The 25,219-nt window shown below is 37.6% G+C and overlaps 3 protein-coding genes across 6 annotated transcripts; 1 reads left to right on the forward strand and 2 right to left on the reverse strand.

The window, feature by feature from the left end:
- Positions 1 to 520: 520 nt before the first annotated feature.
- On the reverse strand, positions 521 to 4,339 carry HEI10 (RING/U-box superfamily protein). Of its 2 annotated transcripts, XM_059587922.2 has the most exons (11): positions 4,145 to 4,339; positions 3,925 to 3,988; positions 3,735 to 3,780; positions 2,818 to 2,941; positions 2,635 to 2,707; positions 2,211 to 2,256; positions 2,030 to 2,060; positions 1,600 to 1,855; positions 1,340 to 1,503; positions 907 to 1,174; positions 521 to 711 (listed from the first exon to the last, which is right to left on the reverse strand). In XM_059587922.2, exons 4-11 carry the CDS (start codon positions 2,885 to 2,887, stop codon positions 705 to 707), a joined length of 915 nt encoding a protein of 304 aa, XP_059443905.2. In that variant the 5' UTR covers positions 2,888 to 2,941; positions 3,735 to 3,780; positions 3,925 to 3,988; positions 4,145 to 4,339; the 3' UTR covers positions 521 to 704. The 2 variants fall into 2 exon arrangements, with proteins under 2 accessions (XP_059443905.2, XP_059443906.2); XM_059587923.2 differs by having other exon boundaries at positions 907 to 1,144; positions 3,735 to 3,988.
- A 1,448-nt stretch (positions 4,340 to 5,787) lies between these two features.
- Positions 5,788 to 18,658, forward strand: LZF1 (light-regulated zinc finger protein 1). 3 transcript variants are annotated; one of them, XM_088514624.1, is made up of 4 exons: positions 5,788 to 6,174; positions 9,185 to 9,646; positions 10,341 to 10,586; positions 18,416 to 18,658. In XM_088514624.1, the coding sequence occupies exons 1-4, from the start codon at positions 5,992 to 5,994 to the stop codon at positions 18,464 to 18,466; spliced, it is 942 nt and encodes a 313-aa protein (XP_088370750.1). In that variant the 5' UTR covers positions 5,788 to 5,991; the 3' UTR covers positions 18,467 to 18,658. The 3 variants fall into 3 exon arrangements, with proteins under 3 accessions (XP_088370750.1, XP_088370751.1, XP_059441342.2); XM_088514625.1 differs by lacking the exon at positions 18,416 to 18,658 and adding an exon at positions 12,480 to 12,497; XM_059585359.2 differs by lacking the exon at positions 18,416 to 18,658 and having other exon boundaries at positions 10,341 to 10,751.
- A 5,300-nt stretch (positions 18,659 to 23,958) lies between these two features.
- Positions 23,959 to 25,219, reverse strand: LOC132176512 (protein ROOT INITIATION DEFECTIVE 3-like). Its single transcript, XM_059588741.2, has one exon. It carries the CDS (start codon positions 25,176 to 25,178, stop codon positions 24,012 to 24,014), a length of 1,167 nt encoding a protein of 388 aa, XP_059444724.2. The 5' UTR covers positions 25,179 to 25,219; the 3' UTR covers positions 23,959 to 24,011.

A 25,219-nucleotide genomic window follows, 5' to 3' on the forward strand; every position in this document is an offset into this window, starting at 1 on the left:
ACGTCAATGTTAACATGTCTTTTAAAAAATTTAAATAATATAAAATCATATACATGGTTAAATGTATAAATTTTAAATCTTAAAGATCCATTCCATTCGAATGGATAGATCCTTGTCTTAGTCTTTATTTATACTCATCCTAAATTTTTTATTTTATTTTTATAAGTATTCTCATCCTAAATTAATAACATTTAACTGATCCTAGCGTCTTCAGTCCTTTGTTGTATTGTATGTACGGACCTCGGCAGAAAAATAGTTCAAAAGATGTATTAATATCACCCCAATAATTCAAGTTAAAAAAAAACTCTAAATTCTGTTAAAGCCATTGGCCCATTGCTTGTGGTGCCCAGGCTCCCCAAATTTTTTAATACACATGCTCTTATTCATCCCATACAGGGATTAATCAGAATATGGCCGGGTAAACTTTCAAGACAGCCTGTATTACTAGTTGGATCAGCTGATATTTCCATATATTTCTATCCTCTGTAATTAATAGTTGGCAGCTGCATCACCCAAAAAAAAAAAAAAAAACTACAATAGAAAATTTATCAGGACTGACGGGTCATGGTACTTTAGCAAATTTACATCATCCTTGTTTTTTTTTTCCCCTTTTGGGTCAAAATGAGGATAAGGAAAACAAAATTTACAGAGAAAATATCCAGCATCACTAAGATCTAACAAATGGCAGGCCGTCAGCTTCAGGCCTAAAACCTGTAAAATAAAGAATTCATGAAATTTTAGAAATAAGTCCTAAAGTAAAGAGTAATGTTATTTAATAGACTGCTATACGACTGTCATACAACTTAATGATATGGAAGTTACTGTCATGTTATCCCAGTTGCATATCAGTCTACTAAGTAACATTTCTTTAAAGTAAAACTTTGTGGACTTAAGTTAGTTTGTTACGTGAACATCTGAGGGCGGTTACGAGAGAGCTGAGGCCTCTTAATTGGGGAGAGTATCAAGTTCCTTAAAGTAGTTGAGGGGTTACTAGCTCCAGTTCCAAAAACAGGGTGAGCACCAGCCCTTCTGTTCCCGGCATCCACTGGGATGGCTGCTTGTTTTGCTGGTGAGCCAACAGAGATATCAAAGGGACCGGAGTTTGAGCTATTCTGTCTTGCTGGCCACACATCTTCTCTAGGCCCTGGAGTGTCAGGAGTGAAACGCGGCCAATCTGCTAGAAATAAGTCAACTAGTTTTGGAGAGATTTAGCAAAACTAAGCTCACTCTCGTTATCACATTGAAAAACCAAACGCTCCAAACTATTATAAGAAAACTTGCAACATATGGAAAATTCCTTTCTGCCTACTGCAATGGTATTAAAAGAACAGAAGGTTACCTTTTCTGATATGATCTCTGTTATCCATCATATTAGCAGGGTTAGCGAACAAATCAGGCTCATTTCTTGAATAAAAGTTGCCCGCAGGTTGGATGGCTGAGTGTTTTGTCGACTCATACTCACTTCTCAATTGGTCATACATTTCATCTAGTTTTCTCTTCTGCCTGGTATTGGAATAATATTTTTTACCAAGGCCCAATAACCAGGTTACCTAAATATAGTGTCAACAAGGAAAAGATATGACAATAATGGAGACTGACCGGGATTTCTCAGAGAATTTTTCCTGGAGTTCCTGCTTGTCCTTGGACAAGCTCTCAATCTCTTGCTCCATCATTTGGCACCTCTTGGCCATTTTCTGGTATGCAGTATGCACCTGCTCCAGTTTTTCTGTGAACTTTTCTTGCATTGCTTCACATTTCTGCCGGCATTGAGCAACTATTCTGTTCATCTTGAACTGCATTTCCAATTCCTTTTGCCCAATGTAGAACATCACACTTCTGTATGCACTCTTCATCACTGAGTTTGTTCAAGGAAAGATCATAGCCAAAATATCCTCTCACAACATTTAACAAAACGCACAACTCAGTTACTTTAATATGAGATAGGGAATTAACATTAATGTGCCGCGAATTTTCACATTAATTATACTATTCTGCCTCACTAAAGGGGAAATTTGATAAAAAAGGATACATATCTGTGGAGACATTCCAGCCATGGCCATCTGCAACAGAATATGTTGCAAACATTAGAAAGAAGTAAGTGGTAGAGAAGGAAAGCAAGGGTAGGGAGCATGGGTGGAAATGATTGAAAAATTAAGAGGTATGAAATAGCTGTACATGGATGAACTATTTTCGGAGATAAGCTAGCTTACATTTATCGATTCATCGTTTGGATTGATATCCACGGGTTTCATCAGACTGACAAGTTGAAAATCAGAATAAGGTAAGAGGAAATGAGATTATACAGTTGCTATATGTAAGTCAGAAAGAAGACTACGTAGTCCACAAAACCCTAATGATGACCTAGTTACTTAATATCAAAAACAGGTAAAAAGGTATTGTAGCATGTTGTTGTAGTTTCCATAGAATTCCTCAAACAGGTGACTAGGGGGAAATAAATCTAGATTGGTAATGTCAAAAGTTGCCCATTTCAACTAGTCAGTATCTGTTCTCCATAATGCCAAATTACAACCACATCTTCTTGTGTTCCATTCATCTATATGTACATTCCAGCACATTTAAGCAATCAACTGCTAGAAGAATATTAAGTATTCAAACCACCTCAAAAACATATACCTCTTAGAGAGCACTTGGTCACAAATGGGACATGCTCCATCATTACTGAGAATCTTGCTGGCATCATCCGGGCCTTTTTATACTGTTAAAGAAAACTTTATGCAAAAGCACCGGCAACCTTAATTTACCGAACCAAAAAGAAGAAAAAAATAAAACTGAGGCAAAATTTCTTTATGTGGATACATAAAAGGTGACCACATGTGGTGGAAATGGCTCGCCCTTCGAGTTCTCGCCAGCATGAATTGCATCTCATTTCAGCAGTTAGAAATAATCTTTAACTTCATGACATATATGGGGCTCATAGGACCTGTAAATCAAAACCATAAATCAGGGCAGAGATCTTCAAATAAATTTTAAGCCTCCTATTCTGAGTTTCGCAGGAGGGTCCACCAAGCTTTGTTGCAAAGTAAGTAAAGAAAAGCAAAAGCTTTGTCCCACAGTCTCCTACTAGAGGCGAGCTTATGTCATCTATGACTTTGATTACAAACTAGGAACAGCCATTATGACAACCAAAATAAGGTCTGCATCTGCTTAAGGGTTCATAATAGAGCCACAGTCATGAATACTTTCAGTCGTTGCTGCCAGAAAGTTGACACTTAAAAATGAATAGATGCAAGAGAGTATTTTTTTTTTTTTTTTTTCAAATATTTGCAAAACATTGGGTGTGAAAAATTTTGCTATAGTAATAGAGAGTTGATTGATAAAGGACCTTACCGGTCAAAAAGTAGGTCATTGGATTTTTTTTTTTTCCCCATAAGGTGCATACATTACAAATTTTAGATATAGGCCTCCCAAAGTCAGCAATAACTTCGGCAATCAGGATACAGATGGAATTGGGGCTAAAAAAATTCCACCAGAAAATACGGAAGTGGCAAATCAAGCACGCATAGATCAAGGGATTTGGAAAATTATATGCAATGGCTCTAGTCGTACATAATTCTAAATGAATAACCTTTCTCCACTCCATAATTCTAAATCCTTCTCGCAGAGAATGCCTTTATCATTTCAAAATTTGGAAGAAAAAAAAAATATTGATCTCTGTGTGGTGCCGAAATATGCTGGAAAATATACAAAAATTAAAAGAAAAAAAAAACACTCACATTTCTCAAATGAAAAGTCGACTCAACTATGCCACAGCGCTGTATACTGTCAAATCAGGAATGTATCATTTTCTCAGCTTCCAAATGGTAAATAATCTATGTTCAGAAGTCCAAACAATTTTCCTTTCCTAAATTTCTCAGCGACCAAACGGAGGAAAATAGGATTTTACGCTTGTCATTAGAGCCATACCTAGAAACTCAACAGGAAAAAGTCCCCAACGAAACCTCAATGCCCTTGCTTCTCACAACAATTTCTGAAAATTCGGACGAAAATCGAAACCATCAGATTCATCTATTCACAGGAAAACAACAAAAAGCTCGCAAAAGAAAAATGAAGCTCAAGAACTTTCTGTAAGATAAAAAAGAGTAAAAGTTTCGAGAAGAAGCTATAAAATTTAAGCCTCTTTTACCTGGAAACTCTCTGGCAGAGATTTATTGCCAAGAAAAATAAAAAGGAACTTGAATCTTTCAGAGTTTTTTCTTTCTTCTGGTTCGTTCGGATCGAAGAGAGAGCAGAGAGGAAATGCGTGTGAATGAGCGTGAGATTCAAAACCTAGGTTACAAGATTTGGCGCCAAAAGTTCTTAATTCTTCGAGAGTGGTTGTGGAGACGAATACGAAATAGCCACAAAGGTACAACAACCGCTAGTGTTTAAAACCCAAGAGAGCAAGAATCGGAGTGAACGTACGTGTAGGAGAAAACGGGTCGGGTGGGAACTAGTTTTTCAAATGATTTGTGTTGCCAGGCCCAGGCCCAATAACGGTTTTGAGTTCAGTCCTTTTTTTTCTTTTTTCTTTTTTCTTTTTAAAGGATAATGAAAAAAAAAAAAAAAAAAAACCTCACATGCATACTAGACTATGCTAACTCAACTCAAAATTGTGAATATCGATGAGAAAAAAGAGTTGAGATTATGTTTGGGCAGTTTAAATAATATAAAATATAATTAAAAATTAAAAATATATATTACAAAAAACAAAAAAAAAAAAAAAAAATTTTGGGTGATTTTGAACCACCCCTAGGGGTGGTTGGGCCACCCCCAAGGTGTGGATTGGCCACCCCCAAAACTGATGGGGTGGATCGACCACCCCATACTTTTAGGGGTAGTCCAACCACCCCTATATATATATATATTTTTTTAATTTTTAAAATGTTCGTTAATGATATTTTCTTAGTTGAGTTGAAAATTTTTGAGTTTGAATTGAGTTGAAAAAAGTAAATATCAAATAAAATAAAATAAAATACTAGAAAAGTTAGAAAAAATAGGCTTCTCAAACAACCCAGGCCTTGGGAACTTTAGTGGCCTCTTATCTAAACATTGCTTTTGTTATATGGAATGATTTTTAGGAGTAGAAATTAGTATTATTGAGAATATAAAAATTGGAATGAAATAATCATTTTTATTCTTTTGTTTAGTCACAACACATGATGTTCTCACTAGAATTGATCTAAAATTTTAAAATACCCATACTCTAAAAATTATATTTCTTAAAAAAAAAAAAAAAAAATCATCACAACATGCGCCATTGGCCACCCTAACAAAACATCAAGGGTGGTATGCTTGGGGTGGCCCGACCACCTCAGTATTCTATTAGGGTGGCTGGCCATTCCTGAGGTGGTTAGCCACCAATAAAATATTGAGAATTTTTTTTTTTAATAAATTTTGAATTTAAAAAAGAAAAAAAAAAGAGTTTTTTGAAAACTTCAAATCTTTTATTTTTAAGAATAGTTATTCATGAAATAATACATATTTCTAAGAATGATGTGCAAACCAAACAAATAAATAATTATTTCATAAGAATGGGGTTACAATTTTCGATCCCCAAACATTAAAAAAAATAGAGAAAACATTTTTCAAAAAAATATCCAACATAAAAATAAATGAAGCTTAAGATTCGAATTTAGTGTAGGCTAACAAGATATTTTATTAGTAGTAAATTCTTACAGCCAGAGACAGCAAAGCCGGTGTCCCACGTCACGACAGTAGCGAGAGGCGTCCACGCGTACAAAGCCCCAACGCAGCCTCAAAAAAATATCACTCATTTTTCTTCTCAAAGAATCGGTCCCCTTCTTAAACCCCCCCTCGTCTCGGCTCCCCCCCATTTACCAAACTCCAATTTTCTTGAATTTCAAATCTTCATCATTCTCAGTAATCTGGGATTCATTGAGAGAAAGAGAGAGAGAGAGAGAGAGAGAGAGAGAGAGAGAGAGAGGGGCAGAAAGTGGAAGGAGAAGTTTCCAAAGGTGGAAGGGGGGAAGGATGAAGATACAGTGCAACGTTTGCGAGGCGGCGGAGGCGGTGGTGCTGTGCTGCGCGGACGAGGCGGCGCTGTGTTGGGCGTGCGATAAGAAGATTCACGCCGCCAACAAGCTGGCCAGCATGCACCAGAGGGTCCCTCTCTCCAGCTCCTCGTCTCAGATGCCCAAGTGTGACATCTGCCAGGTATGTATATATATATATCTAAACGACATCGGATCATTTGATTCATCTTTTGCACTGTCTTTGGTTGCTGAGAAGAAGCTAATTTGGTCTGTTTCTGAACTCGGTGTCTTTAGTCTGTGTTTGCTTGCTGAGAAATGGGAGTCAATTTTGAGTTTTTGTTTTGTGTGTTTGATTATATGTTTTTGGGTCCACAGGCAATGGGGAATTTGCTCCAATCGGCCTGGTATTGGTGGGTTGTGTACTATGATGGTTCGAGACAGAGGAGAACCAAAAAAAAAAAACTTTTCTCGGGGTTTAAGGTGTCCTCAAATGATAGTGAATGTGTTGTGATGTGTTTTACACCGATTGAAAAGAGGGTTTCTATGCTATTGGCTGGGATAAATTTATGGAGTATGGGGTTTGAAATGCCTGTGCATGTGAGGCATGAAAATGTAGGTATGAGCAAACAAGGACATTAGATTTAAGATTGGAGATTATACCCCCGTGTAGTATTTTTAGGGGCTCTCTAAATGCCATTTTTTATGATGGATGCTCTTGTGTAATTCTTGTTGGAATATCAAGGAAACAGTGATGGGAGGTGATGGGCTATTGGTGTTGGAGAGAGTTCTGATTGTGTCTAAATTTTAAAAGGAAAAAAAAAAAAAAAAATTATTGTGAAGAAGGGTCCAACTCAGTTGTGTTTTAGTGGACTAGAGCTGGGATATAAGGGGGGTAGTTGGCTGGCAAAGATACTTGTGGGGATTGATTTCCTCGGGTTGGGGAAAGAAAGATGGCTTATTTAAATTACAAGATCTAATTAGCTAGATTAAGCAAGATGCGGGTAGAGAAGATAAAATCTCTTAGAAAAGGTGCTTTTTGGGATTTAATGAGAGTCAAACTAGTTTTAGTATTAGAGAAGGTTGAATTCTTAAGAATAAAGGAAAGTGGATAAGATCGATGCCATTCCTTTGTCATAAATTACTATTCTAGATGTTAATAAACAGTGTGAGCTAGCTATACTTTTATATTTTATGTCATTATAAGGAGATGTATGGAAGAAAGGCAGCTTCATATTTTATGTCATTTTACGGAGATGTACGGAAGAAAGGCAGCAAATAACTGTTGAATTTGTTGGTTACTGTCCTTGATTTCTACACTTAATCATCTGGCAAATGGGCATGGAGAAGATGTCTAAGAACTAAGAGGAGCTAGCAACTTGCAAAAAGCCAAATATTCTTGAGCGTATTACTTGACATTCTAGTATGTACTGGAAGGAGCCCATGTATTGCATAATCTTTGCAATTAACCACCGTGCTGCAGGATGGGAGCTTGTGTGAATCCTTTTACTTGACATTCTAGAATGTACTAAAAGGAGTGACGTAGTGGAAAACTAAGGTAACTAATCAAAGAGCAGCGTCTTTGATTCTGCAAGGAGAAACGTCTTCATCTTCTACTCAAAAAAGATAAAAACAAGCCCGCAAGTTAAAAGAAGGATAAAACTCCGCAGAGTATTTGAGAGAAAATTCTTTGATTTGATAATAATTCAATTAGTTGCGTTTTACATAATAAGCTAGCCTATTTATAGAAGAGAAATACTTGTAGATAAAGTAAACATAATCCTAATAGTAATAGTAAACCTAATCCTAGTAACAATAGTAAACCTAATCCTAATAAGGAAAGGAAATAGTTCTAATAAAATAAAATAAAATCCTAATATAAAATTGACAATTGGTGGGAATCGTGACAATCTTTTTATTTGTACTTCCATTGTCTGAGAACGGATAAAATTCTGATCAAGCGGCGCTGCTCCGATATTATTTTTGATATTTTCTTTATTTTCATTTTTACCGAAAATAAAGATAAATATCGTCCTACATCAAGAGCCCATGTATTGCATAATCATTGCAATTAACCACCATGCCATATCTTACAAAAAAAAAAAAAAAAAAACGATGCCTTAGGATGGGAGCTGGCTTGAATCTTTTATTTTTGGTGGTTATATATATATAGAGAGAGAGAGAGAATGGTTAAGCCTAACTACACGTTACCTCCTTGCCTTTGAAAAAGTTACACTATACCTTCTTTTTTTGATAAGTTTTTTAAAATTTTGATAAGTAGTTACACTATACCTTCTTATAATTAGGTTTAAATTAATTCATTCTGGAACCAATTAAATGATGTCCAAAACGCGAGTTAGAGGCTTGGGAGTGGTAAATGTGAAGCTGGTCTTGCTGTTATGTACACTCCACAAGGATACCACGACAATTAAGGAAGAAGGAAAAGAAAAAGATTGTGTGCAACTTAGGTGCAAAATAAATGATGACGCTGCATAATTTTTATCAATTCACCAAAATGTTCCAATTTAATTAGAACTGCAAGAAAGTTTAGTATCAATTTTTGAAAGTCAGGCAAGTCTATTATAAATTGTGAATGTTGTCATTTGTTGAAAACCCCTGTATTATTAGGTTCCTTTTTCAACTAGCTATATCGAAGCAATTTATTTTTCTTTTGTCACATCAAGTTTAGCTGAAGTTTGCTTCATTGAAATTTGTCAAGATTATGCAATGCTTATTTTGTCCATTAAAATTCACCTTTTTAGAAGCCTGGGTGAAACACCAGCAGATATTTTTATTGTAATTGCTCCTGTCAGAAGCTGCTGTTGTAAACATCTTGATTTGTAGAAAGCTAGTTCAGATGACCGATTTTTAAGATGAGCATCTGGTGAGTATCCTCTTGTATTTTTTATTTCCTGGTCTTAGCCTGTCAGTGATATCTATTTGCAGCAGCATTTTGGAAATTGTGATCTTTATTGTAGGAAACTGACATTTTTTCTTCCGTCTAGCGTTGAACTTAGGCCTTTAACAATATCTTCTATTATGTGAATCCTCAATGAATATGCTCTCATGTTTTTCAAAGATTTAAATGAAAAAGACCTTACTTCCTTATCATCACTTTTTTTTCCTTTGTTTTTGTGAATTTAAAATCTACTTCTGTTGAATCAACTTCTGCTGATATTTGACTCCTGTGACAGGAGACAGTTGGGTACTTCTTTTGTCTAGAAGATCGAGCTTTACTCTGCAGAAAATGTGATGTTGCCATACATTCAGCGAATACTTATGTGTCCGCTCATCAGAGATTTTTGCTAACTGGTGTAAAAGTTGGTCTTGAACCTACTGAACATGTTGCTACCTCTTCCTCGGTGAAGTCAGATTCTGGGGAAAAAGGCCTGGGAACTAAATTTCAATCTGTGTCTAGAAGAGACTCATCATATCCATTGGCTGGTCAATACAATGAAGTATTACCCAACGATGTTGGTGGAGTTAGGGACTTTGCAGCACCAAAGGTGCCATTTGCTGGGGCCTTTGCAGCACCAAAGGTGCCATATGCTGGGGGCTCTGTGGCTGGAATTATGCCGCAATGGCCTATTGATGAATATCTTGGACTTACTGAGTTCAATCTGAATTATGGGTACTTGGACAACGGATCATCTAAGGTATGCTTGTAGCTATTCCGTGCACATTAGATTGAGTGCCATATTTTAGCATCTTACAGTATTTTCTCTCATTCTCTCTGTTGCTTTGGAAGTGAAAATTGTTTCTGCTAGGATGACCATCAACTTTTCTATATCAGACTGGTTGATGGGCAAGTGGATCTTGCTTGTAGTACATAAAACAATGAATTTTGATCCAAATTGTCCTTGTTTTTATTGGACATATGTAGATTGCATTCTGTGTTGAATCTTGCTTGCCATGAAACCTATTGTGGATTAAACAATCAAACTATAGTGATGGAGTGTAATCCCTATTTTAGTCTTTTAAAGTTAATACTTCTTGTTGGTTTGTCAGAGTGTGAGACATAAGTTGCTTATGGAAATGTCAACACAGATTATTCTCTACAACTAGGAAGGACATGGATATTGGTAGAACTCCTTTTCAAATGAGAATGTTACATATATGTATAAATATGGACTTTGTATGTAAATATATCTTACTTCTCCTCCCATATGATTGTCAGTCTTTATGATTTTTTTCCCTTGATACTTGTTATGACAGAATAGACTTATGGTCCATATAGCTTTGTTGTGGATTTGGTTTTGAATGGCCTAGTTGTTGTTTCATCTAGGTCTAAGTGTACATCAATTATGGTCCACATATTTTCCATTTTTTATTGATGATTGAATGCACCAGGCTGATAGTGGCAAGCTTGGGGACTCTGATTCCCCAATTTTAAGATCTGCTGAGGAAGAAGTGGATGATGATGAGTGCTTGGGTCAGGTGCCAGAGGCCTCATGGGCAGTGCCTCAGATCCCTTCACCGCCGACTGCCTCCGGGCTCTACTGGCCAAAAAACTATCAGAATTCATTGGAGGGTGCAGGTTTTGTTCCTGATATATGCTTCTCGCGTGCGGAAAACCCCCAGCATTGTCATCATAATGTTAGTATCTCAAAACGACAGAGGCAACTCTAATCCATGTCCCTAAGTTCCATAATTTGGGTGTCTTAAGGGTTTTTGGTATTCTTCTCCTCCATTAGAGTGTAATAAAGAAGTAGTTTGAAGGTTGAACTATATGTTTGTTATTTGAACTATATGTTATTTTAACTGTACTTCCCACTGTAACTATATATTGCTCTAATTTTCCAATTGTCTTTGGTCTTTTATTTTCAGCATGACCTTAGAAACCTCAAAAACGCAATTGGGGTTTGTAAGCTTATGCTGGAAATTTCTTCTTCGATGATCAGGGTATTGAGGTTTATTTCTTTGGATTTGGCTTAGGTGCTGTAAAAGAATCTATAGTGTCATCTAGTTTTTCAAGGGTCCAAATTTAATTTCAACTCTATGCATATTTTGGCTAATATTTAAAAGAATAATGTTATTTAGTAAACTGTTTTATAGTTTAATAATATAATAATGTAAAAAATTAAGACAGTTAATTTTTTACTTTTGTTTTATTTTTAGAGTTACATTTTTAGTACTTAGGTTTTTATGTTCTTATTTGTTCTCACCTAGGTTTCAATTCGTATAAAAGATGGTAGTTAACTTATAGGTAAATATCAATTTAGTACTTCTGTCGCCATTCAGTTAGCTAAACTAACCAACTGCCACAGGAGTAGTTTTGGCCACCCTATGTGGCCCGCTTGGAGGTGGCCGAACCACTCATAAAGCCTTTGGAGGTAGTTCGGCCATCTTCAATGGCCAAAAAGGAGTGGCTGAAACCGGAAAAGGATCCTTTCAATTTTAAACTCCTTCCATTTCTTCCATTTAGTGTATTTTTTTTAAGGATAGTGTTGTTCAAAAGTTTTAATGATGGTAGTGCATTACTCTTCTAAATGCACTAAATAGAGGAAATGGTGGGGATTTGAAATGGAGAGGATCATTTTCCGCTGAAACTACCCCCAAAGGCTTTGGGGGTGGCCAAGCTACCCCTAGAGGCTATGGGGGTGGTCGAACCACTCCTAGACGGGCTGCAGGGGATGGCTAAAACTACCTTCATTGCAGTCTGTTAGTTTGGCTAATAGAATGGTGATGGAGGTACTAAACTAATATTTATCCATAAGTCATGTATCATTTGTGATATGAATTGAAATCTAAGTAAAAAATAAAAAGTGAAAATCTAAAGGGTTAATAACCTTTTTGGTACTTGGGTTTTAATGTTTTTATTTTTTTTCCTCTAGGTTTTAAAACATGACAAATCTAGTATTTCAGATTTTGGAAAATATTGAATCACCACCTCCATTAATTTTCGTCAATCCTCCACTAATGGTAGTTCACGTCATCGCCACGTAATCACGTAATATCGCAACATGTGTCCACCTCAAAAAAAAAAAAAAAAACTAAACGATAAATCCACGTCGGTATAACATTAAAGGGTTATATCGACAGTGTAGAATCATCTTCAAGTCTTCATCCGAAAAGCTTCAGATTTGTGCACCTCCTCCAAGGAGGTGCTAAGCGGTTTCAGCGGAAGAGGATTTGATTCTTTGGGTTCTTTGGAAGACTCTCTTCCCATCAAGTAATTATTATTATTATTATTATTATTTTTCTTCAATTTTTGGGTACAAGCTTTTTCTTTTTGATATTTGCTGATTAAGCAAAAAGTTTGATTTTTTTTTAAAAAAAATTATCTGTCTGATCCGTTGAAATAATCGAAGGGAATCTGTAATACAAAGAAAGAAAAGAAGAAGAATATGTGATTTTATAGTTTTGATTTTTGGAATTAATTATGGTTTTTCTGAAATGGGTTTTGTTAATTGGTATGCAAGACGGGATTTTCGAGCCATTTTAGTGGGAAATAAAAGTTGTTTGCTAATCTATCATATGCTTGCATAGTGAAGGATCTTGAAAAATCTGAGAACCTATTCAACAAGAGGAGGAGAATTTTGTTGTCGTCAATGAGATCTTCCTTCTATAGGGAAGATGAAGATTAAGAAGATCATCATCAACATCAACAAGGATATCCATCGTCATCATCCTCGCCTTCCTCATCATCATCATCATCATCGTCATTGGAGAAAAAGGAACATGAAGAAAGAGGTGCGTGACTTCTCCAGTCGTTGGTGTGCCATTGGAGACTCGCCGGAGTAGTCAACAGGTGAAAAAGATTGGCCTACGTGGAGAAGAGGGTGTTGATCAGCATCTAGGGGTTGCCGAAAATTTCTACCAACGGAAAATTGTGACCTACCCAGAAAGGATAATGTCAATCAAGGTATTGGGCCTGGAAGTAACACCTGCTATGAAGTCTTGCTTTTAGAAAACACTGTGGCCAATGTTTCGAAGTCGTTGGAGATGATTCTGCATCGGGGAAAAATGGGATAAAGGGGGAAAAATGTCGCGATATTCTGTACCGACAATCATTTAGTTTTTTTTTTTAGGTGGACACGTGTCGCGATATTGCGTGATTACATGGCGATGATGTGGACTTTCATTATTGGGGGATTGACGGAAATTAACGGAGGTAGTGATTTGGTCTTTTTCAAAATCTGAGGTACTAGATTTGTCATGTTTTAAAACTTAGGGTCAAAAAATAAAAACATTAAAACCCAAATACCAAAAAGGTTATTAACCCAAATCTAAATACTAAAAATGTAATTACCCAATTTTTTTATTATTACTTGGGGGTAAGTATAGTCTATAGGGGAAGAAAGAAGCGTGCGTGTGTACCGTATGTTCCTTTGTCACTTGTGGTTGGTCGTCCATAGGGGTGTAAAAAAAAACTTGGAAACTGGGAAAACGGGGAGCCGGTTTTGAAACCGGTTGGAAAACCAAGTAACCCGTTTCCGGTTTCGGTTTTTGGCACCCGGTTATAACTGGGTAATCGGATGATATATTTATATATATATATATATATATATATATATATATATATATATATATATATATATATTGCTCCTGTCCCACAATGCTAAAAAAAAAGGAACCCTCCAAGCTTGTTTTTCTATAAAAGGAAGGCATATCATCTCCTTCTCAATCCCACTCCAAGCCACTTGTTGAGCCCAAAATACAAAATTTTTGGGCCAAAATACAAATTTGTGGCCCTCCAACCCTCCAAGCTTGTTGTTAAATAGGCCCAAAATATATATATATTTTTAAAACCGGTTAACCGATTTTGAAATCGATACCAACTGGGACTGGAACCGGAATCGGGTAACCAGGTACTCGATTCTGGTTTCGGTTTTTAAAAAAGAAAAAACCAGGGACCTTGATTCCGGTTCCGGTCCCGGTTTTGGCCAATAATCAGGAACCGAAACTGAATTTTCACCCCTAGTCGTCCGGTCAAACAAGTGCGACGTAGATGGAGAAGGATCCTCTTAGAGAGGAGCCCGTCCCTTCTAAATGAAGGGCAGAATTGTAAAAAAAAATTATACAATAACAATTCCGCCCTTCTAAATGAAGGGACCGGTTCCTCTCCATTTGAATTCAACTGAAGATGATCCATTTCCGACGTGGATGCATTTCATGGCTGGTAACTCTGCAGTGCAGGCAGCCACGTGGTGAAATTGAGAGGAGGGCCATGTGTGTTTATATGCACACCAATGCATAATTCAATTTCATGTTAATATAATAAGTAGGAGGGGGCAAGGTAAGAATAAATAAAAATTAGAGCCCAATGAAATTAACTCGCTCTCTCACCCAGAGCTCTCCCTTTTTTCCTTCATGGAAAACTCCTAGGACGTAGTCCTCTCCATCTCCCTTAACTCCATTATTCCTCTACTTTTCCTTAAACACTAACCCCCTGATCATCCTGCATCCTTCTATATCTTTCTTAAACACTACCCACTGATCATCCTGTATCTTTTCTACTTTTCCTTTTCTGAAATTCTATGGAAGACTCAATAACGTCCAAAGTTGATCTCCAAGCTCTCATTGTTGAGACTGAGGCGTTGGGATGGGAGAACTCGGATCAACTGGAAATTCATGATGGTAATCCAGCTTCTTAAGAAGGTTTTGCGTTTATTGGTAAGCTCCTAGCTCTCAAACCTCTAAATACCTATCATGTACGTCAAACTCTCTCTTCGAGTTGGAGTTTTGCAGCACCTCTTTCTATGGAGGTTTTGGCTCCAAATAAGTATCTTTTTACAGTTCCTCTTGAAAGCGATTTCACTCACATAATCAATCAAGGCCCTTGGAATGTTAGAGGATCTCTCCTACTACTTCAACCTTGGTCTCCTAATCTTGCCATAGATGAAGTAAAGCTTCTCTTATGTTCATTTTGGGTCCAAGTGCATAATCTGCCTCATCAATATATGACAACCAAAAATGCCATCAGAATTGGCAAAGGGATAGGGACCCTTCTGGAGTTGGATATTAACAAATCTGTTAGTCTTATATGTCGACAATATATCCGTTTCAAGGTTGAAATCAACACATCCCTACCACTTGCACCGGGCTTTATCTTTCACGTTCAGGTATGGAACCTCATTGGATTGCTTTTAACTATGAAAGGTTGGATGATTATTGTGTTTCTTGTGGGCTTGTTGAACATAAGAAAGGTGTTTGTCCTGCTCCTCAAAATCTGGTTCCAGCAGAAAAGTATGCTATGTCTCTCCGAACTACTACCTATAGCAACTCAAGGTTGGTAACACCAGTCCAACATGAAGACTCGGATTCAGGTTTGTCCTCTACAGCTTTTGTGGGAAACTTCTCTTGCAGTATTGAGCCTTCTTAGAATGACGCTTCTTCATGCAAGAACCATACTCAAATGGTCCCACACGTGGCTTCCAAGCAAGCTCTTTTGGCCCCTCATGTGGCTTCTACTTCAATCAATATGGTGCCACACGTGGCCTCCTATCAAGTGGGTCTTCCTTCTTCTTCATTTAATCTAGAGCCAGTACTACATGTGGAAAACCCAACCCCTTTGCTTGGCCCTCCTTCTCCCACATTGCAGCACACATGGAAATATCCATCTAACACTCAATCTGTGTGCAAGCTTAAGGACAAAGGTGATGTATCTCAACTCCCTAGGACATCTGATGACTCATGTATCCAATATCCCATCATTAATGACTCTATCTGCTATCCCCCTTATTTTTATATTTATCCCCACACCGACCCCCAGCTGGTTCCCTCTAGTGAAGACAAAGGTGATGTATCTCAACTCCCTAGGACATCTGATGACTCATGTATCCAATATCCCATCATTAATAACTCTATCTGCTATCCCCCTTATTTTTAGATTTATCCCCCCACCGACCCCCAGCTGGTTCCCTCTAGTGAAGACAAAGTTACAAAGTCTCATCCCATGGTAACTAGAAACCAAACCAGCCCAAACCTCTTTAAACATTTTCTCTCCACTTAGGCCCAAAACACAAGCAACCCAAGTCTAAGTGGACCACCCCCTCATTTTCACTTGAGCCCACTTATAACTCAAACTCAATCTCTCTCCACACAGCCCACACACTTACAAACACCCAAAATCTCCTCCAGCCCCCTTTCATGTAAAATACCCTCACACACCCTTCGCCCTTCACGTTTCAAACCATATAGCCTTACCCGTGGAAGCTCAGTTGTCCCTTCACCACCTTCCTCCTCCCTTCCTATCCAAGTTTATTCCCCTTACTCGGCCAGCCCATCTCCTAATTCCTCATTGGATAGCTTTACTCCTACAGAAAGTGCTTGCCCAGTAACCCCATCAACTCTCTCCTTTCCTTCTCCCCCAAAAAAACCTCCATACATCTCCAGCTCGTCATCAAGGATCTCTTTAGCTGATTCTCCAGGCCCAGTAACCCAATCTAGAGCAAAAGGAAAATCAAAATGGGTTTATAATGAGGATGATATTCCTCTTGCTCAGCTGAAGAAGTCCCGTTGTGGGCAAAATGTCTCCATGGATACTCTCTCAAATCTGGAGATTGCAGCTCTTTCTCTTACGGAGCTTCAAAATGCTACACCTCCTAAAGGTCCTATTCAAGCTTTCATGGCCAGCCCTCATCATGGGCTTCACGGACAGATTTTAGGAAATATGCCTCAGCCATCGATGCCATTTGCTTATGATATTTGTGCAGATTTTGCTTTGGCGGTATCCTCCCCTATTAAAATTGCTGAAGATAGTTTCTCTCTAGTAGCTTCTGTGGTTGCTCCCCCGATGAATTCTTGTCGTTTTTTCAGGGCTATGAGAGGAAGACGTCGTATTTTTAATGATGTTGTGTATGATTATGAGGCGGTCTCTCTACCGTCTCAAGTTCCTGTTATTTCATCCCCTATGGACTTAAAGAGTTTGGAGGAGAGCCCGATGAGGCCTCCTCCCTATGCATGAAGTTCTTAGCTTGGAATTGCAGAGGGTTATCTCGTACCTCTGCAATTCGTAGCTTAAGGGGTAAGATTCGAAATCATTCTCCAGATATCCTTTTTTTGTCTGAAACAAAAACTCATACTTCACATGCTATTGTGGTTTTGAATAGCTTAGGTTTTTTTTTATTTTTTTTTATTTTTTGATGTCGCATGCTCCTTCCTCTGGCTTTAAAGGAGGGCTTTTGTTAGCATGGCGTCATGGTGTGGATTTAGAATGTATTTCGACTTCTGTTAATACAATAAATGCTTGGTGCTACTCTGATCCCCCTGATAAACCTTAGTTACTTTCTTGTATTTATGGTCCTCCTGGAAAAATATATATATATATATATATATATATATGGATTTTGGGAATCTATGTTGGATGCAGGTAAGGATTATTTTGGGCCTTGGTTGTGTATTGGTGATTTTAATATGATTATCTCAAAATCAGAAAAATATGGTGGTTGACCTTATGCCTGTTCCTCTAATGATCCATTTTATAGTTTTCTGGATTCCTTTGGTATGGTTGACCTAGGGTTCTTTGGTAATCCTTTTACCTGGTCTAATAAACAAAAAGACCATCATCTTATCAAGGAACGTCTGGATCGAGGAATAGCAAACTCTCAATGAATTCATCTATTCCCTCATTTTTCTGTGCAACATCTTCCTGCACAAATTTCTGATCATAATCCTATCATTTTGGATACATCTCCTTCGAACCTCTCTCTCCCTTGCCCTTTACAATTTGAAGAATTTTGGACCTATGATCCCTTATATGGTTCAATTATCTTCAAAGCTTGGATTACTCACTTCAATGGCTCATCTACCTTTATCTTATCCAAGAAACTCAAAGCTACCCAAATAGCTCTAAAAAATTGGAACACCAATCATTTTGGAAATATTCAAAAATAGATAGCTTCTTGTCTTTGTCAGCTTGATATTATCTAGCAGTCTCCGCCTCCTGCTTTCTCTTTTGATCAAGAAGTTTTGCTCCAAAAACATTTGGATGAACTTCTTCAGGAAGAATCTCTGTGGAGAAATAAATCCAGAGAAATTTGGCTTACTTGTAAAGATTTGAACACGAAATTCTTCCATACTTCTACTATTATCAAAAGAAGGAGAAATGCGATTGATTTTCTAAAGCGCCCATCGGGGGATTGGATCTCAGAGAGACAAGATATTGGTAATTGTTTTACCTCTCATTTCAAGAATTTATTTTCTTCTTCTGCCCCTGTTTTAGATGAAGATCTTCTGTCCCTTTTTGACAACTGCATCACTCCTGGGGAAAACGATTCCATTTGTGCCATTCCTTCGGAACAAGAAATCTTCTCTGTGTTATCTAGCATTGACTCTATTAAAGCTCCGGGTCCGGATGGATTCACAACCCTTTTTTATAAGTGATAAGCGCTGAATGTTGCACATTTAAGCCCCTTAACTTGCATATGTTAATTCCTTAGCATTGTTATTTGTTTTGATTTTGTTTTGTTTTTGTGTTTTAGGTCTTATTTGACAAACCATTGAAAATTGGGCATAAAAGGGCAAAAAGCTGAGCATTCTGGATCTAGGATCGAGCGCACTCGAGCGTGTATTGAACGACAGCAATCCTTTTCCAGCGTGGATTTGGTTTTCAGTCTCCCAATTGGACTATGAGACTGACCTCCGGTTTTCTGAGGGTTTTTAGGGTTTTCCTAATCCCTATAAATAGGGCTCTAAACATTGTAAACAGACACACCACTTCCTAGAGCTAGAAATCAGAAAATTGTCTTTGGAGCTTAGAATATCATGAGCGGCTAAACTCCTTTGTGGGATGTTGATGTAACCCTATCCAAGCACAATGGTTTGATTGTATTTAATTTCTAGATTTTCAATTTATGCATGTTGATTGTATAACTATGAGGATTGCTACAATTGATTTATGTTCTTCATATTAAATGCAATTGTTCTTAAATTCCAAAATCAATATTTATGAAATTCTTCTCTTCCCTTAGAAAGTATTCTACTTTTATTGATCTCAAATCATTCTTTTTTTTTTCTGTGATTATGAGGATGATGGTTATACAATGGGTTTAATTGACATATGATCAATAGGATTTGATAGGCCATACCTAGGGAAGACAGATTGTACTACACCCTAGTTTAGTGTAATTTAGGTAGACAGTTCGTGCCAACCAAAGATGGGTTACACTTATTCATTGATTGTATGTATCCTATTAAAGAATTTGATAATTTATGCTTAGGGAAGACAGGTCGTACCGCATCTTAGTAGTTAGGTGGACGATCCGTACCAACCGAAGATAGATTATGCTTATTCTTTAATAAGGTAGTTTCTTGTTTATTTATAACATGCATAGAATGAATTTCTGGGATTAATTATGATTAGCCATTGTTGTGCGGATAGAGGTGAAGTCAATACCCTACACTCTCTCTCTTATTTTAAATCTCATTTATTTTCATGCACTTTAGTTTTAAAGAAAATCAAATCAAATATCTTTTTAATTAAGTTAATTTTAATCTTTCGAATTTGGTAACAAAACCCATGCAGTCCTTGAGGTTCGACACCCTCTCTATAACCGTATCCTATAAAGATTCGTCCTATTGCGAGTAGTTATTTTTATTATTGATATTTTGGACACAAAAATAACAAAACCCCTGCAGTCCTTGAGGTTCGACACTCTCTATAGCCGTATCCTACAAAGATTCGTCCTATTGTGAGTGGTTATTTTTATTATTGATATTTTTGGACACAAAAATACCACATCAATAAGAAATACTGGAGTATTGTCAAAGATGTGGTTTTTTCTAGTATTTGGGATTTCTTTGGGAAAAATCATCTTCTAAAAGAGCAAAATCACTCTTTTATTGCTCTTATTCCCAAATAACAGGGTGCTTCATCTGTGCATCAATTTAGACCCATCAGCATGTGCAATATCATCTACAAGATTATCTTGAAAATTCTGGCAAATAAATTCAAAGGTTTGTTTCATCACTTTATATCTCCTTATCAATCTGCTTTTGTTCCCTCCAGGAATATTCAAGATAATTCTATTTTGTTTCATGAGCTTTTTAATACTATCAACTCCAAGAAGGGCCGAGGAGGTCTAATGGCTATAAAAATTGATATGGAAAAGGCTTTTGATCGAATGGAATGGAGTTTTATTCTAGCTATCTTATCTAAGCTTGGATTTCATGCAACTTGGATTAATTGGATTAAGATTTGTATTACTTCTTCATTCTCTATTCTCATTAATGGAAGTCCTTTTGGTCTCTTTAGTCCTGCTAGAGGTCTTCGTCAAGGGGATCCTTTATCTCCATTTCTCTTTATTCTGAGTACTGAAGTTTTATCTTGTCTTTTGACCCGTCAAGAATCTCATAATCTTCTGAGAGGTATCAAAATTGCTCGAAATTGCTCTCCCATTTCTCATCTTTTCTTTGCGGATGATCTTATTCTTTTTGCAAGAGCAACTTCCTCAGAGGCGATAATTCTCAAATCTTGTTTGGATAAATATTGCCAATGGTTTGGGCAAGCGATTAACATTTCAAAATCCTCTGTCCATTTCAGTAAAAATATAGCATCTTCTACTATTAATAGTATAAGTGGTATTTTTCCCTACAAGTGGGCCTTGATTTCTTCCAAATATCTTGGATTACCACTTTTCTTTGGCAAATCTAAAGCTGCAGCTTTTAAAGATGTTTTGGAGAAAGTTTCATGTAAAATTGAGGGTTGGCGTGCGAAAACTTTGTCCCAGGCTGGTCGCACTGTGCTCATTAAATCGGTTGCTTTTACTATTCCCTCTTATGTCGTGAGCTCTTTTATGTTGCCAATTTCTTTTAGCTCTTCTCTGGACAAAATTTTCAAAAATTTTTGGTGGGGTTTCCCTAAGAAAAACTCCAAAAATCTTTCTCTAAAATCTTGGAGCTCAATTTGTTTGCCAAAAGAAGCTAGAGGCCTTGGATTTCGTCGAATGCATGAATTCAATTTATCTCTTGTTGTCAAGCTGGGTTGGAAACTTCTGTCAAATGCTGATTGTCTCTGGGTCAAACAACTTCAGAATAAATATATCAAATATGGGAATTTCCTGTCTTCTCCAAATCCTTCTTCAGCATCCTGGCTTTGGAAAGGTATCCAGAAAATTAAACCCTTTATCTCAGCTGGGGCCTGCCTAAAGGTCTCTGAACATCTTCCTCTCCTATTTGGTCCTCAAACTAGGTTCCTTTTATTCCCTCTTTCAAGCCTATGCCAAAATTCCCTTCCAACCGAAACTTCCCTTCTCTCCAAATAAGGGATTTAATCGATCCCATTCTTACTCGTTGGAAGGCTCCATCCATTCATGCTTTGTTTGATTCTATATCAGCCCAAGGGATTCTCAAAATTCGCATCTCTATAGATCTTGAGCCTTCTTATATATGGACTCCCTCTACATCTAGGTGCTTCTCTACTTCCTCGGCCTATCAATTTATTATTGACACAACCTCCAATGTCTCTTCATCTTATGTCTCTTCTCAGTTATGGAAATCTCTATGGAAATTAAATCTCAATGATAGGCTCAGATTATTTTTCTGGAAAATTGCCTAGAATATTCTTCCAACTAAGGAGCGTTTAGGTCAATTGTTTCCTTGTATTACTGATCTCTCTTGCCCTCTCTGCAAAGCGGCGGATGATTCCATGAAACACTTGTTCTTTGACTATATATTCGCTCGTGTAGTGTGGCATCAATCCTTCTGGCCGTTGAATTCAACAACTTTTAATTTCTCTTCTTGGTTGGAATGGATTCAATTAATTATTTCTTCGGGCAATTCTCTTGGTATCCTTCTGGTGGATCAACATAAATTCCAATTTTTCACCTCTGTAGCATGTGATATCCTATGGTTTTACAGAAACAAAGCTTTTCATGATGGAGTCTCTTTTGATGCTTGTAGTGTGTCTAAGCATATTAATAAAATTTCTCTCGAGCATTTCCAAGCTTGGAATTCCTCATTACTAGTCTCAGTGGAAAAATGGATCCCCCCCTCTCAACTAGGTTAAGATTAATTTTGATACTGTTATTCGGGATTCTTTCTCAGCTCAAGCAGCTGTTTGCCATAATTCTGAAGGCAAGATTATTCATATGCTTTCCAAGATTAGTCCTTCATGTTCTCCTAACGTAAGGGGAAGCTCTGGCAGCTCAGCTAACTATCTCTCTTGCGACTACTCTTCTTCTTGATCGATTTATTCTTGAGGCGACTCTGAAGTGGTGGTTCAATCTCTCGAACATCCAAATTCCGTTTTTGATTGGAGGGTCTCTCCAATTATTTTCGATTCCTTAGAAACTATTCTTTATGTTTCCTCCTGGAAAGCTATAAAAATTAATAGAAGTGCAAACTTCTATACCCACTCAGTGGCACATTAAGCCGCAGCCAGATCTCACTTTAGCAGCATTCGCTTTTTCTTTTTTTCCCTCTAGCTAGTGGGAAGGATCCTCCCCTTTCTCTTTGTCTGTTGTTTTGTTGTTTGGTTTCTTGCAATGTACTTATAAAAAAATAAAATAAAATGAGTAGGCGGGGGCGGCGGCTATACGTTTGATGTTTGGAGTCGGTCGAGGGTACATTTTCGTCTGTAAATTTGGAATCAGATATGAAGATTCGCTGACACCATAAGCATGCAGAAAGTAACATGCTAAGATGTTCCAGATTTTTTTTTTATTATTTTTTTTTTTTTTATGCTTTTTTCGAATTTTTTATTTTAGACTTGAGTTTTAATTTTGTACCTAAGTTAACAAAAATTTTAAATCCAAGACAAAAACTATCAATTTAATTTATTTAACTTTAAAAAACTTGCAATGTTATCCCTCCCAGTAGGTTTTTGGATTAAATCAGACGGAGCATAGGTAAAATGTCCATTATATCCCTATATTTAAAAATGATTTAATATGTAAAATAATTAAAAAATTTATTAAAAAAAATGGAACCCATGACTTGGCCATGGGTCAGCCCGACAACAAATTGTTTAATTTTTAAATGGGGGTATTTTAGGTCTTTTATATTTTTTATATTTTTATAATTTGAATACAATAAATTAAGAATTTTTAAACTTTACCTGAGTGATTGCAAAAACAATGCAAGTTCAGAGAAATTAAGTTAAATTTTCCATTTCTCTTTATAAATAAATAACAAAAATGGCAAAAAGATTATTATATCCTTCTCATTAATTTTTTTTATTTTTTATTTTCTTTTATTATTATTTTTTTTTACTCCCCAGTTACGGTCGGGGTGGCTGGTTAGGTCAAGTGGCCTGAGCCACTGCCTCTTTCAATGTGTAGTTTTCAACTGGTGCTGGTCTCCTCTACTAGGGGTGACCACGAGCCACCCTCTTTGACGTGGGGTCACAGTGAGCCACCCTCAATAGTGAGGTGGATGGTGGCCGGCCACCCCTTTGATTTTGTTTTTATTTTTAAAATTTAAATTCTTTTATAATTTTAAAATTTTTAATGAGAAGCATATAATCGTTTTTTCATGTTATTTTTGTTATTTATTTGAAGAAAAAAAAAATGTTTACAGGTCTTAGATTTAAAATATTTGTAAGCTCATGGACTAAATTGGTAAAATTGGAAACTTGAGTCTAAAACGCAAAATTCCCCCGCCAGCATTCTCCGATGCTTAAGTTTGTGGATTGATTTTGTATGACCGAGTTGTTTTTTAGTAAATGGAATGGATTGTACGTGTGTGCATACTTAACCATCATTCCTTGCCTTTTGCTCGCCAAGACCACTGCCTAGCCCTCCTCTGAGAATATCGGGAGGGTTGGGTGATTTGGCAGGGTCGTGATCCCCTGCTTCGCATTGTCTGACTTCAGTTGTGAGACCTCATCAATGGACCAATTCCCCCATCAAGGAATTCTGTTTGTGTCTACACATTTGGGTTATGGGCTAGCGGAGCAGGCGTAAGGGGCAGTTGTTGGGTACACTAGGAGCTCCTCAGTCCTACGTCAGGCTTAGTTAAAACGCGTAAAAGTTCATGGAAGTTTTGTAAATACTTCAAAAACAAAATTAGCTAGTAAAGTTCCCATGCAATCTTTCTCTTACTTGCTATTAATTAAATAACAAACTTAACTAGTACAATTTACTCGCCTCCATTTCCACTACCTTGCTTGGCTTCTTTGAGAATGAGTTCCAAGAGCCTCTCATACACTTTGATAGCAGATTCAAGCATCTCAATGGCTCTCCTTCTATCCTTTGCCGTCACACTCAATATATCTCCCATTTCTAGTGTCTCCTTAACACGAAAACTCAACTCTCTACCACATAAACCAACACTTCTCAAATTCCCAACCAATTCATTATCAACACCTTTCCCTTTCCCATTTCCAATCCCTTTTGCCACGACCATATCACTGATGCTCTCTGTCTCATTTTTAACAGCCATGATGACATGTCCTGTCTTCGCTTCCCGAACCCACAAACTCCCGTCTTCTGCGGCAGACACCAAATCCCGCCCACCATTCATCGCCATCAAAGACATGATTGCCCCATCATGCTTTTGAGCCCATTTCGCCACTCCATTTCTCCTTCCACCCTTGTAAACAAAACCATCTGATCCTGCAGCATAAAACTCTGTCTCAGATGGGTGCAGAGCAACTCCAGAAATCGAGCATGGGAATGCCACCGTCCGCAGGTGGGTCCCGTGTAGAAGATTCCAGAACTTGCATGTGCAATCTAGCGAGGAAGAAATTAGCGTGGTGTTGTATAGAGTAAAGGCGGTGACAGAAGCAGCATGTGCAGCAATCCGATGCAATATGGGATTTACTGATGACTCCTCGAGGAGTCTAAAGATTGGTGTAACAACAATTGTACCGTCGTCGCCGCCGGAGATGAGAAGAGATCCGTCGCCGGTGATTTTGAGGCAGGAGATGGGTTTTTCATGAGCAGGGAGTGAGTTGAGTATGTTCCCTAAGGGAAGTGACAGTGAATGGATATTGCCTGAAACGCCGCCGGCGAAGAGATATAAGCCGTCGGGTGTGGCGGTGAGGGGAGCGACGGGTTCAGGGAGAGGAAGGTGGTGGAAGACGGTTGAAGACCACCAGTTGTAGAGGTGGACGGAGCCGGAAGCGGTGGCGGAGGAGGAGATATGAGAGGCGGCGATGAAGGTGTTCCCGACAAGGGCGAGGCCTTGACGGGGTGATCGGCTGCCGGTGAAGCAGGCTAGAATGGCACCGGAGGAGGCATCGTAGGCTGTAATGGGGCCATCAGGAGAGCTAGTTAGTACAATTTCAGATGAAGAAGATGACATTTTCTGGTAGGCTAAAGACAATAATGTGAAATAGAATAGAA

This window comes from Corylus avellana, chromosome 3 (genome assembly GCF_965113065.1).
Source record: "Corylus avellana chromosome 3, dhCorAvel1.hap1.2, whole genome shotgun sequence".
Classification (NCBI taxonomy): Eukaryota; Viridiplantae; Streptophyta; class Magnoliopsida; order Fagales; family Betulaceae; genus Corylus; species Corylus avellana.